This window comes from Neomonachus schauinslandi, chromosome 1 (genome assembly GCF_002201575.2).
Source record: "Neomonachus schauinslandi chromosome 1, ASM220157v2, whole genome shotgun sequence".
Taxonomy (NCBI): Eukaryota; Metazoa; Chordata; class Mammalia; order Carnivora; family Phocidae; genus Neomonachus; species Neomonachus schauinslandi.
The window spans coordinates 147722122-147738635 of NC_058403.1; the positions used below are offsets into that span (position 1 = coordinate 147722122).

The 16514-nt window shown below is 42.4% G+C and overlaps 1 protein-coding gene across 3 annotated transcripts in view; it reads right to left on the bottom strand.

Moving 5' to 3' along the window:
* The window catches only part of WDR48 (WD repeat domain 48), a 47158-nt gene extending 35089 nt beyond the window's left edge, over positions 1–12069 (bottom strand). For 2 of the 3 annotated variants that reach the window (XM_021677551.2, XM_044920658.1), the window contains exon 1: positions 12021–12069. In XM_021677551.2, the coding sequence (XP_021533226.1) occupies positions 12021–12068 (48 nt within the window). In that variant the 5' untranslated portion in view covers position 12069. Of the gene's footprint in view, positions 1–8754; positions 8815–12020 lie in introns of all 3 variants that reach the window. The other variant, XM_021677550.2, reaches the window with a different exon arrangement.
* Between the last annotated feature and the right edge of the window lie 4445 nt (positions 12070–16514).

The following is a 16514-nucleotide window of genomic DNA, read 5'->3' on the forward strand; positions in this document are numbered from 1 at the left end:
TAATACTTACTCAAATCAGCTTAAAGAGAGAGGGAGGGAATTTAAAAAAAAAAAACAAGGATATCTATCAGAGTCCAAGGGCAGGAAATATGGTCATGATTCATAAGAGACATTTTTAAAATAAAATCATGGCACTTCTCTGCTGAAGTCTTCCAAAGGTTTTTCACTGCATTTAAAAGTCCGAATTCCTCACATGCTTTGGATCTATCCTGCCTCTTCACACTCACCTCAAACACCCCCTAGCTTCTTTCATGAGAGTCACCCCAAACTCTGTTCTGTTCCTCAAACACATCAAGCTCTTTTCCACCCACACCAGGGCTTCAGTATTTACTGTTCCCTGTGCCAAAAACATCCCCCTCCTCAACGATCCCCACAGGAATACCCTCCCCCTGGCTTTTATCTTGTCTGGCTCATCCTGGCCCTTCAGGTCTTAGCAGAAAAGTCACTTCTTCTGAAGGGCATCCCCTGATCTCCTTCCTCCATCACTTACCCTATTAATTTCTTGCACAGTTCTTACCACCCTCTGTATTTCTTTTTGTTGTATCTTCTCCTTCAGAATAAAAGCTTCAAGAGGGTAAGGAACTTGTCAGCCTTGTTCCTTCTATCACTGTGCCTCATTAGAGTGTCTGGCACATAAAAGACACACAATAAATATTATTGCATGAATCAGACACTGGAAAACCATCGGAACCAAGATGCCTTCGATGCCAATTTCAATCTCTCTCAATCTCTTTTTCTCTGGGGCTCCAAGACCCCTTATCTGCTTCTCTCAGTACATTTCATAGTGGAGACTATGTTGCAAATAGGAATCTTAATGTTCACATTTCTGGCAGATTATGTGATTGGTCCAGTGGGAAAGGGTCAGAGAATAACAACATGATTGTCAGGTCCTAATTCCAGGTGGAAAGTAATTCTTAGCAAAACAAATCCAGGCCTACCTCTTCAAGGGTATCTACTACAGATGTCTGATTAAAAATGGCAAAGAATTAGAAGTATCCTAGTTGGGTAAATCTTGGCACACACCTTATAAAAGAGAATGCTACTTAATCATTAAAAATGTTGATGTAGGGGCGCCTGGGTGGCTCAAGTCGTTAAGCACCTGCCTTCGGCTCAGGTCATGATCCCACGGTCCTGGGATCGAGCCCCACATCAGGCTCCCTGCTCAGCGGGAAGCCTGCTTCTCCCTCTCCCACTCCCCCTGCTTGTGTTCCCTCTCTCGCTGTGTCTCTGTCAAATAAATAAATAAAATCTTTAAAAAAAAATGTTGATATAGATCTAGACTGACCAACATGGGAAGAAAGCCATGATGTGTTTTTTTGAAGTGAAATATGTCCAATACAGCAGTGAATAATAAATATTATAAAAATGTTGCAGAATTTTAAATGTGTATTTTAAAACAACTATGTAAGTTTGGAAGGATATACATACATAAAACTATCAGTAGTTATTCCTGAGTGATGGAATTATGGTGATTGTCACTCACTTGTGCCTTTTTTATATGGTATGAACATTTTACGATAAGACATGTATTAGTTTTTTGAATTTATAATTTAATTTCTGTCCAACTAATTCTTGCCTGTATTCAGAAGATCAAATACCGTAATACTGAACAGACTCTAATGAGGGGCGTCTGTTGGCTCAGTTGTTAAGCGTCTGCCTTCAGCTCAGGTCATGATCCCAGGGTCCTGGGATCAAGCTCTGCATCAGGCTCCCTGCTTAGCGGGAAGCCTGCTTCTCCCTCTCCCACTCCCCCTGCTTGTGTTCCCTCTCTCGCTGTGTATCTCTCTGTCAAATAAATAAAATCTTAAAAAAAAAAAAAAAAAAAAAAAGACCCTAATGAAAAACCATCTCCCTGTTGTCTGGGTAAGACTCCCCATACCCAGTCTTAATTCCTAGGGGTAACAAATTTCAACTCTCGGTTGTTTCTGAAGAGTTACTCCGTTTCTCAAAAATACTGTGCTTATCCTACAACCTTCCATTTTAGACATTATCTATTTACTCAGGCTATGATAGACTGGGATCTAGCTCTGGACTACTCTCAGTAACTCCTCCCTCTACTCTTCTGATACAGATATACCACAATTTTCGATTTTGGGGTGAGTAAATCACCAGTACTAGCTACACTGTTTGACTTTGTAATTGCTGTCTACTGACTAGCCAAGAACTATATCATGAATACATTTCCTTTCTTAGAGAGCTTTTTGTTTTCCCTGGCATTCTCCCTTTCTTTCCTTCTTCAATGCTTTCCTCTACTTTAACTTCACCTCCCCTTCATTGTAGCACCACATGAGATATTCTAGCAAGAGCCCGGACCACCCCACTTTGCCCAAAAGTCTTCTCTCAGAAACACACATCTTCTCACTCTGGCCCAGGCCACCTGCCCTGTCTGCTGGCACAGCTGTCACCTTTGATGCTTCCCTTTACTGCTCTTCTGGGCTGGGTTTGAGCCACTGTTTCCTGAATTCCAACGTCTCCTCCCTTCTGTGTTCACTCCCCAGTTTTGCTGAAGCACATTCCCAGGACCTCAAGAAACTAACACAGGAAAAGGTGCACGGGAGGTGATTTTAGCCCTCACAAGCCTAAAAAGGTCTTTACCTCTACACTGGATTTGGCTGGGTGAAGAAGTCCATGTAGAAAAACCCCTCTGCTTCTGAAGGCACTGCTCCAACTTCCAATCCAGCACCCAGTGTTGCCACTGAATTCAATGCCATTCTGTTTCATTCCATTCTAAAATGATCTCATTTTCATTCTTTCCTGTACCGCCACCTGCCCACTCCCCTCACTCCTAAGTGTATAGGATCTTCTCTATTTTCTTGCTGCTTTATTTACTTAGTTTTTGGTCCTTATCAATTAATTTTGCTATGCACTGAGAAAGTCCTTTCAACCTAGAAGCTTGCAGCACTTCAGCTCTGAAAAACTTTCTTCTATCAAGTCATTAATAATGTTTCCTCTGCTCCTTCTTAAACCCCCATCAGTCAGATGTTGGAACTTTCAAACTGATCCTTCATCTTTTATGCTTTCTATATTATGGATCTTTGTCCTTTTGTTTACTTTTCTAAGGCCTCCTTTACTATTTTTTAACTGCTATTAATTTTTTTTAGTAAATTTTAGTATGATGGACAAAACAGCAATAGTATCTTCAAAAAGGAAATGACTAGATAAATTATCCATTCTAAGTGGTCATTAAAGAATGAAGATGAGGGGCACCTGGGCGGCTCAGTTGGCTGAGCGTCTGCCTTAGGCTCGGGTCATGATCCCAGGGTCCTGGGATTGACCACCGTGTCGGCTCCCTGCTCGGCCAGGGGCCTGCTTCTCCCTCTCCCTCTGCCGCACCCCCTGCTTGTCCTCTCTCTCGTGCGTGCTCTTTCAAATAAATAAAATCTTACAAAATATAAGAAAAGAAAATGAACTGTATACGCTGATATATTCCAAGACATATCACATTAAGAACTTATTGTTTGAGAGAGACAGAGCAAGGGGGAGGGGAGGAGCAGAGGCAAAGGAAGAGAGAGAATTCCAAGTAGGCTCCATGCCCAACATGGAGTCCAATGAGGGGCTTGATCTCTTATGACCTGAGATTATGACCTGAGCTAAAACCAAAAGCCAGACAACCTAACCTACTGAGCCACCCAGGCACCCCTAAAAACCTATTGTTAAAGAAAAAAAATTGGGGCACCTGGGTGGCTCAGTCGGTTAAGCGTCTGCCTTTCGCTCAGGTCATAAACCCAGGGTCTTGGGATCAAGCCCCGAGTCGGGCTCCCTGCTTGGCAGGGGAGTCTGCTTCTCCCTCTTCCTCTGCCCCTGCTTGTGTGCCCTCTCTCTCACTCACTCTCTCTCTCAAATAAATAACTAAAATAAAATAAAATAAAAATGGCCGTAGATAAAAGAAAAACAGGATGCAGTTCTTTCAACAAATATTGATGAAGCATCCACCAGTGGCCAGGCTCAATTCTAAACACTGAGGATTTTGTGAGTGGGCACAATAGTCCTCCTGGAGCTTTCATTCTTTTATTTTTTTTTTAAGATATTTATTTATTTATTTGAGAGAGAGTGCGTGAGCACATGAGCAGGGGGGAAGAGTAGAGGGAGAAGCAGACTCCCGACTGAGCAGGGAGCCTGACACGTGGCTCAATCCTAAGACCCTGAGATCATGATCTCAGCTGAAGGCAGACCCTTAACCAAAAGAGCCACCCAGGCAACCCAGGAGCTTTCATTCTAGTGGAGAAAGAATATAAGAGAAGTCACAGTAAGTTAAATGAAGTTTGCTGCCACCAGCCCCCCAAGATTTAGGTAAGCTTTGTAGGCAGAAGAGATGGAAGTAAAAGAAAAAGAAAAGCAGAAGGTGCTGGAGATAGTAGCAATGAATGAGTGAGCAAAGTCCTGGAAAAACCTCATTAAACAGTCAAGAATACAGGCAAAAGCAGAGACGAAGACTCATATCTGACCATTTTAATTTGCTTAAAAAAAGTGGGCAGAGGGAAGAGCAGAGGGTACTTTAAGAACTCTGCAAGGGACGGGAAGCCAGACCTTTGGTAGGAGCTATGCATTTTGGAAGAAACATGTAAAGGGACAAACAAGGAGAAGAATATGGCAGTGCCCCAGCAGCAAGTACCCAGTTAGGTTACACTCTTAAGTATTTGTAGCTGGCTTAGTAAGCACTGTTTGATTAATTTCCCCAGCAACTGTCTGGGACCCAAAATAAAGAAATCAGACAATGGGGACGATCCACTAAACTTCATGTGATCTGTCTCTGCATCTCAAGCTTAAATACCCCTAGAGTTATTGGTAATGTGCCAGAGGCTACAGTAGAGGCAATCAGGAGAGAAACTATCCTTGATTATTTTAATTTCATGATAATCAGATTAGTTTTCTATAGCTGACATAATAAATTACCACAAATTTAATGGCTTCAAACAACTCCCATTTATTATTTCACAATTCTGAAGGTCAGAAGTCCACACAGAGCTTGGATCCTCTGCTCTCAATATAGACAAGACCAATATAGACAAGAGTTGACTGATGGCTCTGTGTTCCTTCCCGGGAGGCTCTAGGAGAGTTGGCCTCCAAGCTCATTCAAGTTGTAGGCCTGAAGGTCCTGTTTCCTTGCCGGCTATCAGCCAAGGTTCCATCCTTGCTCCTACAGGCTGCCTGTAGTCCTTCTCATACTTTCTATGTGCCCTCTCCTACAAAAAAGGGTCCCTCTAGTGCCTCAAATCTGACTTCTGTGTCCACTGGAAGAACATTCTCTGTGTGTTTTTTTTAAGACTTTTATTTGACAGAGAGACACACAGCGAGAGAAGGAACACAAGCAGCGGGAGTGGGAGAGGGAGAAGCAGGCTCCCTGCTGAGCAGGGAGCCCAATGCCAGGCTTGATCCCAGGACCCTGGGATCATGACCTGAGCTGAAAGCAGACGCTTAACGACTGAGCCACCCAGGCGCCCCACATTCTCTGCTTTTAAGGGCTCACATGATTAAATTGGGCCTACTGGGATAAAGCAGGATAATCCCCCCTTTAAGGTTTGTAACCTTAATTACATCTGCAAAGTCCTTTTTATCATGCAATATAACATATTCACAAGTTCCAGGGATTACGGCATGGGCATCTGCTGGGGGGTGGCGGGGGGGGGGGAATTCTGCTTATCACAGTAACAATTTTTTATATGAAAACAAATACGGATATATCATAGAATAAGTACAAAATTCACCATCTTTTTAAGAAAAGAAGGGATACTTCAAAGCATTTCAGGCTCGGGGTGCCTGGGTGGCTCAGTTGGTTAAGCACCTGCCTTCCCCTCAGGTCACGATCCCAGAGTTCTGGGACTGAGCCTGGGATCTAGCCCTCATCAGGCCCCCTGCTCAGCAGGGAGCCTACCGGTCCCCCTGCTTGTGTGCTCTCTCTCTCTCTCCATCAAATAAATAAAATCTTAAAAAAACAAATAAAGCATTTCAGGCTCACAAAGGAGGCACTCTGGGCTATTTCCCCAGCCCCGCCCCCCCACCATGTGCACTGACTCACCTCCACTTGGTTGTCTAACAGGTATCTTAATTGTGGCATTGCCCAAACCAAGCTCCCAATAGTCCTCTCCAAACTAGCTTTTCCTGTGGTCTCCCTCACTGATGGGTGTTAATGGCAACTCCATTCTTCCAGTCACTCAGGCCAAAAACCTTGATGCCATCATTACTTCAATTTGTCTCATCTAGTCTTCCAAAATCTCACTAGCCTGCATGGAGCACTATCACCTGGATTTCTTAAATAGCTACTGGTCCCCCTGCTCTGCCCTTGCTCACCTTCAGTTTGTTCCAAATACAGCAGCCAGGCTGGTCCCATTAAAACCCATATATATTGTGTATATTCCTCCGCTCCAAATTCACCAACTGCTTTCCATCTCACTCAAGAGCAAAAGCCAAAGCCCTTCCTACGACCTGTAGTTCTCTAAAAGATCTGGCCTGCAGTTATCTCTCTGATTTCATCTCCTGCTCCTCTTCCCTCGCTCACTCCACACCAGCCACAAAGGCATCATTAGCGTTTCACAAATAAGCCAGGTGCATTCCCAAACAGGACTTTTGCATCTGATATTCTCACTGGAATGCTCTTCCAGATGGCAATCTCATTTCCTTCAGATCCTTACTCAAAAGTCAGCTTCTCAGCAAGGCCTTCTCTGGCCACCACAACTAAAATTTCCCCCTCCTCCTGCTGCTTATCACTAACCATTTTTTAACCTTTAAAGCTTATTTTCCCCCAATATTATATTACAAAAATTTCAAACACATACAAAAGTTGAAAGAGTTACACAGCAAATATCCATATACCCACAACTATTCTACAATTAAGTTTAGATTTGCTTTATCTCATACCCATCCAACCACTTGACCTGTTATTTTCAATGCCTTTCAAAATAAGTTGCACGTCATCAATACCACTTCCCCCTAAGCACTTCAACATGTATATCATCATTTAGAGTTCATTATTTATTTGTGGCTCCCTTTTTTTTTTTTTAAATGGCTCCTCTTTTAAGGTAAAATTTACATACAATGAAATGTAGAAATCTTATGTGTACACAGATACTTGTAACAGATGTATGGATCTGTTTAATATAAACCCCTACCAAGACAAAGAACATTATTACCACCCTAGAAAGTTCCCTCCTCTGCTTCCCAACCTCTACACCCCATTCCTAGGCAATCTAGATCTGACTTTTTTCACCACAGATTAGTTCTCTGTTCTATAACATTCTATAAGTGGAATCACACAGCTCTTTAGTGTAAGGCTACTTCCAGCTATCAGGCTAAATCAGGCTAAATTTGGCCAAGAAAATATTGGCCAGATAGCAGTAATTCTCACATCTGTTTTCCCTGTTCAATCCTGTGGACCATTACTTTCTACTTGTACCTAATTTCAAGAGTGCTGATTTTAAAAACTATTCTAAAAAGCAGTCTTGCAGATAAAAATATGACAAATTCTAGCTTGACTTCTCCTGGTCAGGGGGCATTAGTAAAACTCCTCCAGGGGTTAGTAAAAAACCACCCATAGTCCTAATCCAGGCCAAAGCCTGTTTCTGTAAACAAAGTTTTATTGGAACACAGCCACATCTATTCATTTAGGTATTGTCTATGGCTGCTTTCACGTTGTAATAGCAGAGTTGAGTAGTTATGACATAGTAAAATGGCCTGCAAAGCCTAAAATACATACCATCTGACCCCTTAGAGAAAAAGTTTACTGACCTCTGTTCCAATGGATGACATATTGGTATAATTTGTTTTACTACCCATCCTACATAAAAAGTAACTCATCTTGAACATACAGCTAATTTGTAAGGGTCTTTCCTTGAGAAGTCAGGATTTGGCATCATTCTACTTCCTTTAAAAAAAAAAAAGTCTCAAAGATTAAACAACCAACCCAGAACTTGGACTCAGAATCAGAAATAAGGACCCATACTGAGTTCTGAATAGGTCTGGAATAACTAAATATTCGGCAGAGAAAAAAGGTAAGTACTGATAAAAGAGACCTTTGTTGGTTGCCTCTCCATTACCCATTTCTGCTCCTCAAGGCAAGCAAATCCTAGAAGAAAATGTACAGGAGCTACTTAAGAGACTGTAGCCTTGAATACTGTGTGAACAGACATGAGGACTGGGATGGGACAGCGACCAAGAGGGAAGGCCTAGAGCTGAGAGTTTGGGAATAGAAGATAACTCATCAGCAGCTCAATGGTAAAGCTGACTTTACAGCACTTCTTAGGTTAGAGAGTCACAGTGGGCCTGCTGGTTCAAGATTTGCATGAAACCAGCACCACCTCTTAACTTTTCATTTACCTGAGCCAATACATGTCTTTTATTACGTAAGCCTGGTTAAGCTGGATTTGGGGTCATTTCCAAGGAAAAGAATCCTGTTATGGAAGGCCACGTATGTATATACTTGAAACATCACTGGATACTAGGGCATGGTTGTTGCTTCTAAACCAGGAATAGCAGTGACAACCTTATTCCAAGAATTCTGAAGCAAGTTGAAGGAAAGATGGAGAGAGCAAGAGAAGGAGAGGGAGGAAGTAGGAGAGAGAGAGAGAAAGAGAGTGAGTCAACCAATAGACTGTGGTTGTTGGAAAATAATAACAGTAAGGGACCACCAGGGAGTGAAGAGACTTGTTTTGATATCTTGAGTACCAGGAAAAAATCTGCATCATCTATTTGAATTCATACATTTGATTGTCTGATCATGTTTCTGCCAATCACAAATTCACCCCTCCCCCTCATACTCACCTCCAGGCTGCTGAGAAGTTGAATGAAGATGGTAGGACATGTGCTCATTCTTCATTATGTCTATAATTAATAAGCAGTATGTTTGGATCCCTCTCCACTGGTTATTTATCAATATTATAAATCTCAAGGGTTCTTTTTGGCCTAATAATGAAGCTCAGGGCTACTGCCTCTTGGTACAAGACAGCCAAGAGGCAAAATATATTTAGGTAGCCATGTACACTTTCTCCAAAATGGAAAGATTTTATTTATAAAAACAAAGAATGTTGTAAAAAGCTCAAAAATATAAAAATTAATATATATTTTAAAATAAAAGATATCCCATTTCCTGCCTTACCCATAATCACATAATCTAATACATAGAGACTATCACTGTTAATAGCCTTCCAGATGTTTAAAACACATTATTTCCGGGGTGCCTGGGTGGCTCAGTTGGTTAAGCGACTGCCTTCGGCTCAGGTCATGATCCTGGAGTCCCAGGATCGAGTCCTGCATCGGGCTCCCTGCTCGGCAGGGAGTCTGCTTCTCCCTCTGACCCTCCTCCCTCTCACTCTCTCTGTCTCAAATAAATAAATAAAATCTTTAAAAAAAATAAATAAATAAAACACATTATTTCCTTTGTGGAAATGGGACTATGCTATGTTGACTTGTTTTTTTGACTTCTGGACACCATTCCTTTTTAATAATACAGATCAAGCTTATCTTTTTAACAACTGCAAATTAATCCACTAGGTAAGTGTATTTATCTGCTAAGTGACTACTGTTGGACATTGAGATTTTTTTCACAATGACAGCATTCCTAAAATAAACACTCTTGTACAACTAGAGAGATATATGCATATGCACTTTTCAAACTTTTTTAAATTAACCTAATCTAAGTGAGAGCAAGAGAGATATGAGCTGGGGGAGGGGCAGAGGGAGAAAGAGAAGCAGACTCCCCACTGAGCAAGGAGCCCTGATGCAGGGCTCAATCCCAGGGACCCTGGGATCATGACCTGAGCCTAAGGCAGACGCTTAACCAACTGAGCCACCCAGGTGCCCCTCATGTGCACTTTTGTAAAACAATTTTTTAGACGAGGAATTGCTGGGTCAATGGGAATGTGTATTTAAAATTTTGACAAACAGCAAGACACTGAACAATAAATACTATGACTTTGTTTAGAGTTTAAAAAAATCACGTAAGTTGGGTACACATGCACAAAGAGGTATAGAACATTGGTTTTCAACCAGGGGCAATTTTACCCTCCCGCAAACATTTGAAAGTATCTAGTTATTTTTGGTTGTCAACACTGGATAGATGCTAACATCTAGTAGACAGAAGCCAGGATGATGCAGAACAACTTATAATGCATAGAACCCCCTCCCAACCCCCCCATAAAGAATAAAAAATCAGGCAGCCCAACATGCCAACAGTGCTCAGAGTAAAACAAAATACAAAAAACTGGTCTAGGGTTATATATCACACCGTCCACAGTAGCATTCTTCGAAGAGTAGAGGACAATTACCATTTATACCTTTGTATTGTTTGTGGGGTTTTTTGGGGAACGAACATGTACTAGTTTGAAAAACACTTCCATAAACAAAAGTTCTCCCTCACACTGAGATACAATCAATCTCTGTAGCTTCTCACATTGGTTCTATACCTTGGGGATAAATTCTGAAAGCAACTATCTTCAGCAGGCTAATATTGGTTCTTTTGATGCTCTTCATAGGAAATAGTTTCAGGTTACTTCACCAATCTGATTGCTAGACCTATCAAGAACAAGGTACTAAGTGCTGAACCCCAAACTGTAGTTTTGTACTATGACCAGCAAAGAATGGAATTATCTCCCTCATTCAACATGTGATGGCTCACATTCAGCTTATTAAAACACTCAATTTTTCCATACACACTGTGGTGAATTTACATTTCCTCATCTTGTACTTTTATATGGCCTTTAAATTTAAATGCAAGTAACAGATGCCTGATTAACTCTCCTTAACTACGCTAAGAAGTGTACCACTCTAGTGTCTAGAAGACAATTAAGACAATTTTGAATTACATTTTAGTCCACAGCACATATTCTCACCCACCTGGCTTGGATGCTGGGGTTACTTAAATCCTGTTACTGATGCATTTAAAAATCACCTAACAGGGTAAGCTATTTTAGATTCTTATTAATTTCACTCAATTCAGAGACATCTAGTGAATGCTCAGTGATCAATGAGATCAATAAAACAAATAAGTAAACTGCCCAGAAGACAATGGCCTACAGCCACTGCTGGGGTTACCTTACTGAAGGATCACTTTGTCCTGTTTACCTATTAAACAATCGATTTCAATCTGTAGAACTACATATAATGTGTTTCATAAAGAGATCCTGGGTATTACTTATTCCCATACTGTCTCAATTCTTTGCACATCTTTGGGACTAAACTAAGTGCTCGGTAAACGTTTAATGAATAAGCACATAAACCGTCACTCTATATACAATTTACTTGCAGGTAAACACTTGTAATAGGGCTTTTACTCCTTGCACAGCTGAAAATACTAGGTAGCGATAACCCTTAATCGTACCCAAAATAAAAGTGGATTCATGAAGGCATAAAGAAACACGAAAGGGTTAGATAACTCTTTACCCTTGGAAAATAAATCATTAGAAACAGGAAAGAATCAAGGATGCACAATGAAGATGAAGAAAATTAATAAAAATGATAATTTCCCCACTAACACCAGCACACTTCCACGTCGTTTCCACCTCACAAGGGACAAAGCTTCCGCAAAAAGAAAAAAAATAAATAAAAAGCAGAGGGCTCCCCTGTGCCGAATCCTCCGCAGAAACCCCGCAGAGCCATCTGCGCCCCGCCACGCCCCCGCACAGGCCCATTCCGCCGCCGCCGGGGAAGTGCCCGCAGGCCTCGGCTCAGACGCGGATAGGGCAGAGCGTTTTGGTGAAAAGCAAGGGAAGGGGGAGGCAGGTGGGCGGGAAACGAGCCCATCCAGATCCCGCAAGCCCCAGCCTACGAAAGAGCTGGAGTCCGGCAAGCCCTAGCTCCAAACCCCGCACTCTAAGGTCCCGGGACTGGGCCCAGGCCGGCCCAGCCAGCCGCCCCCCGCCCCTTCCTCAAGCCGTTAGCGCCGCGGCCCCACCCCTCACCGCCGGCCGCGCCCTGTCCCGCTCTCCCCAAGCCGCTACCCTGGACGACCGTGGCCCGAGGCATCTGCTTGCTGCAGGTGGGCCCGGGGCCGCAGGCCACGTCCAGGAGGTCGAGGAGCGGGACTCCCATACCTGCACTTTCCTCCGCCCTGCCGTGTTCTGCCGGTGATGGGCCGCCATCTTGCATGTTGACACTGCTACGTCACTTCCGGAAGTGTTCCCGACCGGGCGGATATCCCGCCTCTTTCCCTTTATCCAAGGGCAGGTGGTGAAGCCGAGGTCGGGCTTGTCTTGTCCTCACTTAATGCTGTTTGTCGCTGTGGGCAGTGGCTCTCGGGTGAGGTTGAAGCACCTAAAAATCGTTGCGTGCGTATAGTGCTGGCAGAGAGAGGGCCACTTTCTGGACTGAAGGAGCAGTCCGACTCCAGCTCTGGGCCTTAAACCATGACTTGCGCTGCTCTCTGGGGTGCCTCCTCCAGAGGTCTAAGCAGGCATAACGAAGACTGAAAGAATGTATACTGGACATGGGAGGCTTGGACAGACACCCCCCACCCCCTCCCACCCCCCGCCAACTTTCCTAGGCAGCCAAGGGAACGGACAGATTTGCCATGAAGTACCTAAAAATGGAGAATTATAAATTGGCTTTGAAGGAGGAGAAATAGAATGGCTGGCAAAGAAGGTGGCCCATACCTTAAGGAGGAGCAAAGTTTCTATTTAAATAAATAAGAGATAAAGTATGTTATAGGAGGGCGCCTGGGTGGCTCGGTTGGCTCAGGTCATGATCCCGGAGTCCCTGGATCGAGTCCCGCGTCGGGCTCCCTGCTGGGCAGGGAGTCTGCTTCTCCCTCTGACCCTCCCCCCTCTCATGTGCTCTCTCTCTCATTCTCTCTCTCAAATGAATAAATAAAATCTTTAAAAAAAAAAAAGTATTTTATAGGAAGATGAACATTAAATTGTTCCTAGAGACAACGTTCTAAGTTAATGAATCCTGAAGGAGTTGGGGCTCACTCTTGTATCTGGTTTAAATCATCTCTTATACTGGGACAGTTAGATCTTCTGGATGAAAGTTTGACTTAAGAATGCTTTCCTGGCACTGATTTTAGGTGCTGAGGATGGTCAGACTCCTTGTGAAAGTGATTTCTATAGAACTGCACTGTCCCATACAGCATCCACTAGGCATGTGTGGTTCCTGAGCACTTGAAATATGGCTAGTTCAAACTGAGGTATGATGAAACTGAAATACTCAAATTTCAAAGACAGGATAAAGAAAAGAATATAAAATATTTCATCAATATTTTTTATCAATCTCACATTGAAATGATGTCTCAGAAATACTGGTTAAATAACATAGTAAGATTATTTCTTTTTAGTTTTTATAATGTGACTGATAGTATATTTGAAGTTACATATGAAGCTCACATATTTCTGTTGCATAGTGCTAGTATAGAACGATGCTTAGGAAAGTTCTTGTCTAGACAAATGCCTTTTTAAATTAATAAAGAAATGTGAATTCGAGGAGTAGGAACTGATAGCAGAAAGCTTCTTAAGCAAAACTGGCAGTGATAACTTGGAGATAAATTACATATACTACATTTTATTATAGACACATTCATTCATTTATTCATGTGTTCATTCAGCAAAATACTATTTAGTTAAATGCCAGGCAATATATTAGGTGCTGGGGATCCAGTGGTGAGTGCACATAATCATAGTACTTAGAGTCCCATGGTAAGGCAGGAATTAATTAAACACATAAATAACTATGGAGTTAAGTATAGTGAAGAAAAATAGTTATGAGACAGGAAAGAAAAAAAAAGACAGGAAGGAATCCTTGAGTCAAGATCTGAGAATGGAGTTAATTTGGCAAGGAGAGGGTACAGTCTGAGCAAAGGTCTTATGGCAGGAGGGAGCATGGAACATTCCAAGAATTGAGGACGAATGTTTAGAGTTCAGAGAACAAGGGGAAGGAAAAGGCAGAGACTACACCCAACAGGATCTTCTAGAGCAATAGGAAGCTGTTGAAGGAGTTTAAAGAGGGGAGGGAGGGAAATGATCTGCATTTTTTTTCTTCCAAATGTTTATTTAAATTCTAGTTAGTTATGATCTGCATTTTTATTTTTTTTATTTTTTATTTTTTTTTAAAGATTTTATTTATTTATTTGACAGAGACACAGTGAGAGGGGGAACATAAGTAGGGGGAGTGGGAGAGGGAGAAGCAGGCTTCCCACGGAGCAGGGAGCCCGATGTGGGGCTTGATCCCAGGACCCCGGGATCATGACCTGAGCCGAAGGCGGTTGCTTAACGACTGAGCCACCCAGGCGCCCCTATGATCTGCATTTTTAAAGAATGATTCAACAAATGTCTGTTGAGTACCCATGATGTGCCAGGCATTGTTCAGGTTTGTTGCTCTGCACAATATGGTGGTACCTGCGAGAAATGCATTGTGAGATTGTTGGCGTTCCACTTTGGATCCAAAGAGCATTGAAGTCATGAAGTCCTTTTAATGTGCAGAATGTCCAGCAGGATGTCCAGAATTTCACTTTGCCTGAAAGGAGTGTTGGCCTTGGGTAATAATTCATGGTGCAAAGCTAATTGTTTGACCAGGTGGTCAAGAACATCGGAAAGAGCAAGATTGGAGAACTGGTGACAAGGAATATTTGGGAGGGGTTATGCTGATGGACCTAGCACAATGAATCTTATGAATCATAAGGATGAAATGAACTGCTCTGTGGAGGAAACTCAGCCTCCTTTTCCAGGCTCACTGCTTGCTCAGTGGACTCATGAATGAAATGGAAATGATAGCAGGATTGGAGCTATGCCTAGGATCACCAAACCACTGTTGAGTGTTCAAGTTGCCAGCAGCAATGACCAGTTCTGAGTTGATGAGATACCCCCTGCTCCAGGAGGACCAGCCAGCCACTCAGAGGCAAGTCAATTCCTTTGGCCCTACCCAGTCACTGCGAGAGAATAGTTGTTTTTCTCTCTGAAATTGCTTACTGTAGATTTCGATTTGCTTCTCTGCTTGCTGTGCTGCTGTCAGTGCCACCATCTGGGGATTTATTGAGTGTTTTATACACAATCACTGTGTCTGACACCATATAGCTTCTGACCATGAAACTCACTCTGTAGTGAAAGAAATAATGCAATGGGCTATTGCCCATAGAATTCATTGGTCTAATTGTATTGTCTATCACCAAGAAGCACATGTCTTATTGAAGACTTAGTTATAGTGCCTTCTGGGAGATAACCCTTTTTGCAGCATACGCTTGAACTAGTGTCCAATATTTAGTACTTTTCCTTCATGTCCTTGCTGTCTATTGTTGTATAACCACCTCCAAAACTTAATGGTTTAAAACAACTACAACATTTACTTTGCTTACAAATCCATAACTTGTGCAGGACTCAGTGAGGACAGTTTATCTATGTTCCACTTTCCACTTGATGCCAGCTGGGGCAGCCAAAAAGTTGGGGGCTAAAATCATCTGAAGTTTCGCTCTTTCACATGTCTGGGGACTGATGCTGAGTCTGTGGCCAGAACACCTACCCGTGGCCTTTTCACAGTGCTATTTGGTTCCTCACAGCATAGTAGCTGGGTGCCAAGGGCAAAACATCCCCAGAGAGAGAAATCTGGATGGAAACTGTAATGCCTTTTTAAACCAACAGTGGAAGTCCGTCAGTGTCACTTCAAAACTACATTCAGTTCATTAGGACTTAGTCACTAAGGCTGGTTATATCAAAGGAGACTCCTTTTCTTTCTTTTTAAAAAAACTTATTTAAATTCAATTAATTAGCATATAATGTATTATTTGTTTCAGGGGTACAGGACTGCAATTCATCAGTCTTATATAATACCCTGTGCTCATTACAACACATGCCCTCCCCAGTGTCCATCACCCAGTTACCCCATGCCTCCTCCAGCAACCAGAGACTCCTTTTCTTAATGGGAGAAGGGTCAGAGAACTTCTGGATATGTTTTTAAACCATCAGGCTTCCATATCCAAAAATAACGGATTTAGGAACAAAGGGCTATTAAATTTTTTTAACTGCCAGTCTTTGAGATTCTGGGTTTTGTTTAGAGGTCTGTTACCAAAGAAAGGAATTCTCCCAACAAAAGCTGAGCAATGGTTCCATTGATTTGGGGATGAGACTACCATCTAACCATTTTGTGTGTCTTGAGTCACTGGATAGGCAAGAGAAGGAAAAGGAGAAGAGCAAGGTTATGGTATTGGCTGGAGTGATTCACCCTGATCATCAAGCAGAAATAGGTTTGTGATTATACCTTTAAACAGATAGTTCTATCAAATACACAGATCCCTTAGCAATGAAGGTACTGGCTCAAGGTAAAGGGAACACAGATTGGCTGGTGGAGAAAGGAAGTCACTAAGAGTGGTGCAGTCCTCATGATCAGGGGAAGAAATGAGAGCTGGCATCTTTACTTGTATCTCCTTTCTTGAAGAGTATCATGTGCACTTTTATGTGTTTTAATTTTTGTTTTCTTTCTTTGCCCTCTACTTCACTATTGTATGTGGGGTGTGCTACTCTTGGTGAACTTCATTAGTTAGCCTATAAATTGCAAAGGACTGGATATCTACTAGAGGTTCTGGACTTAGAAATATAGATGGATGT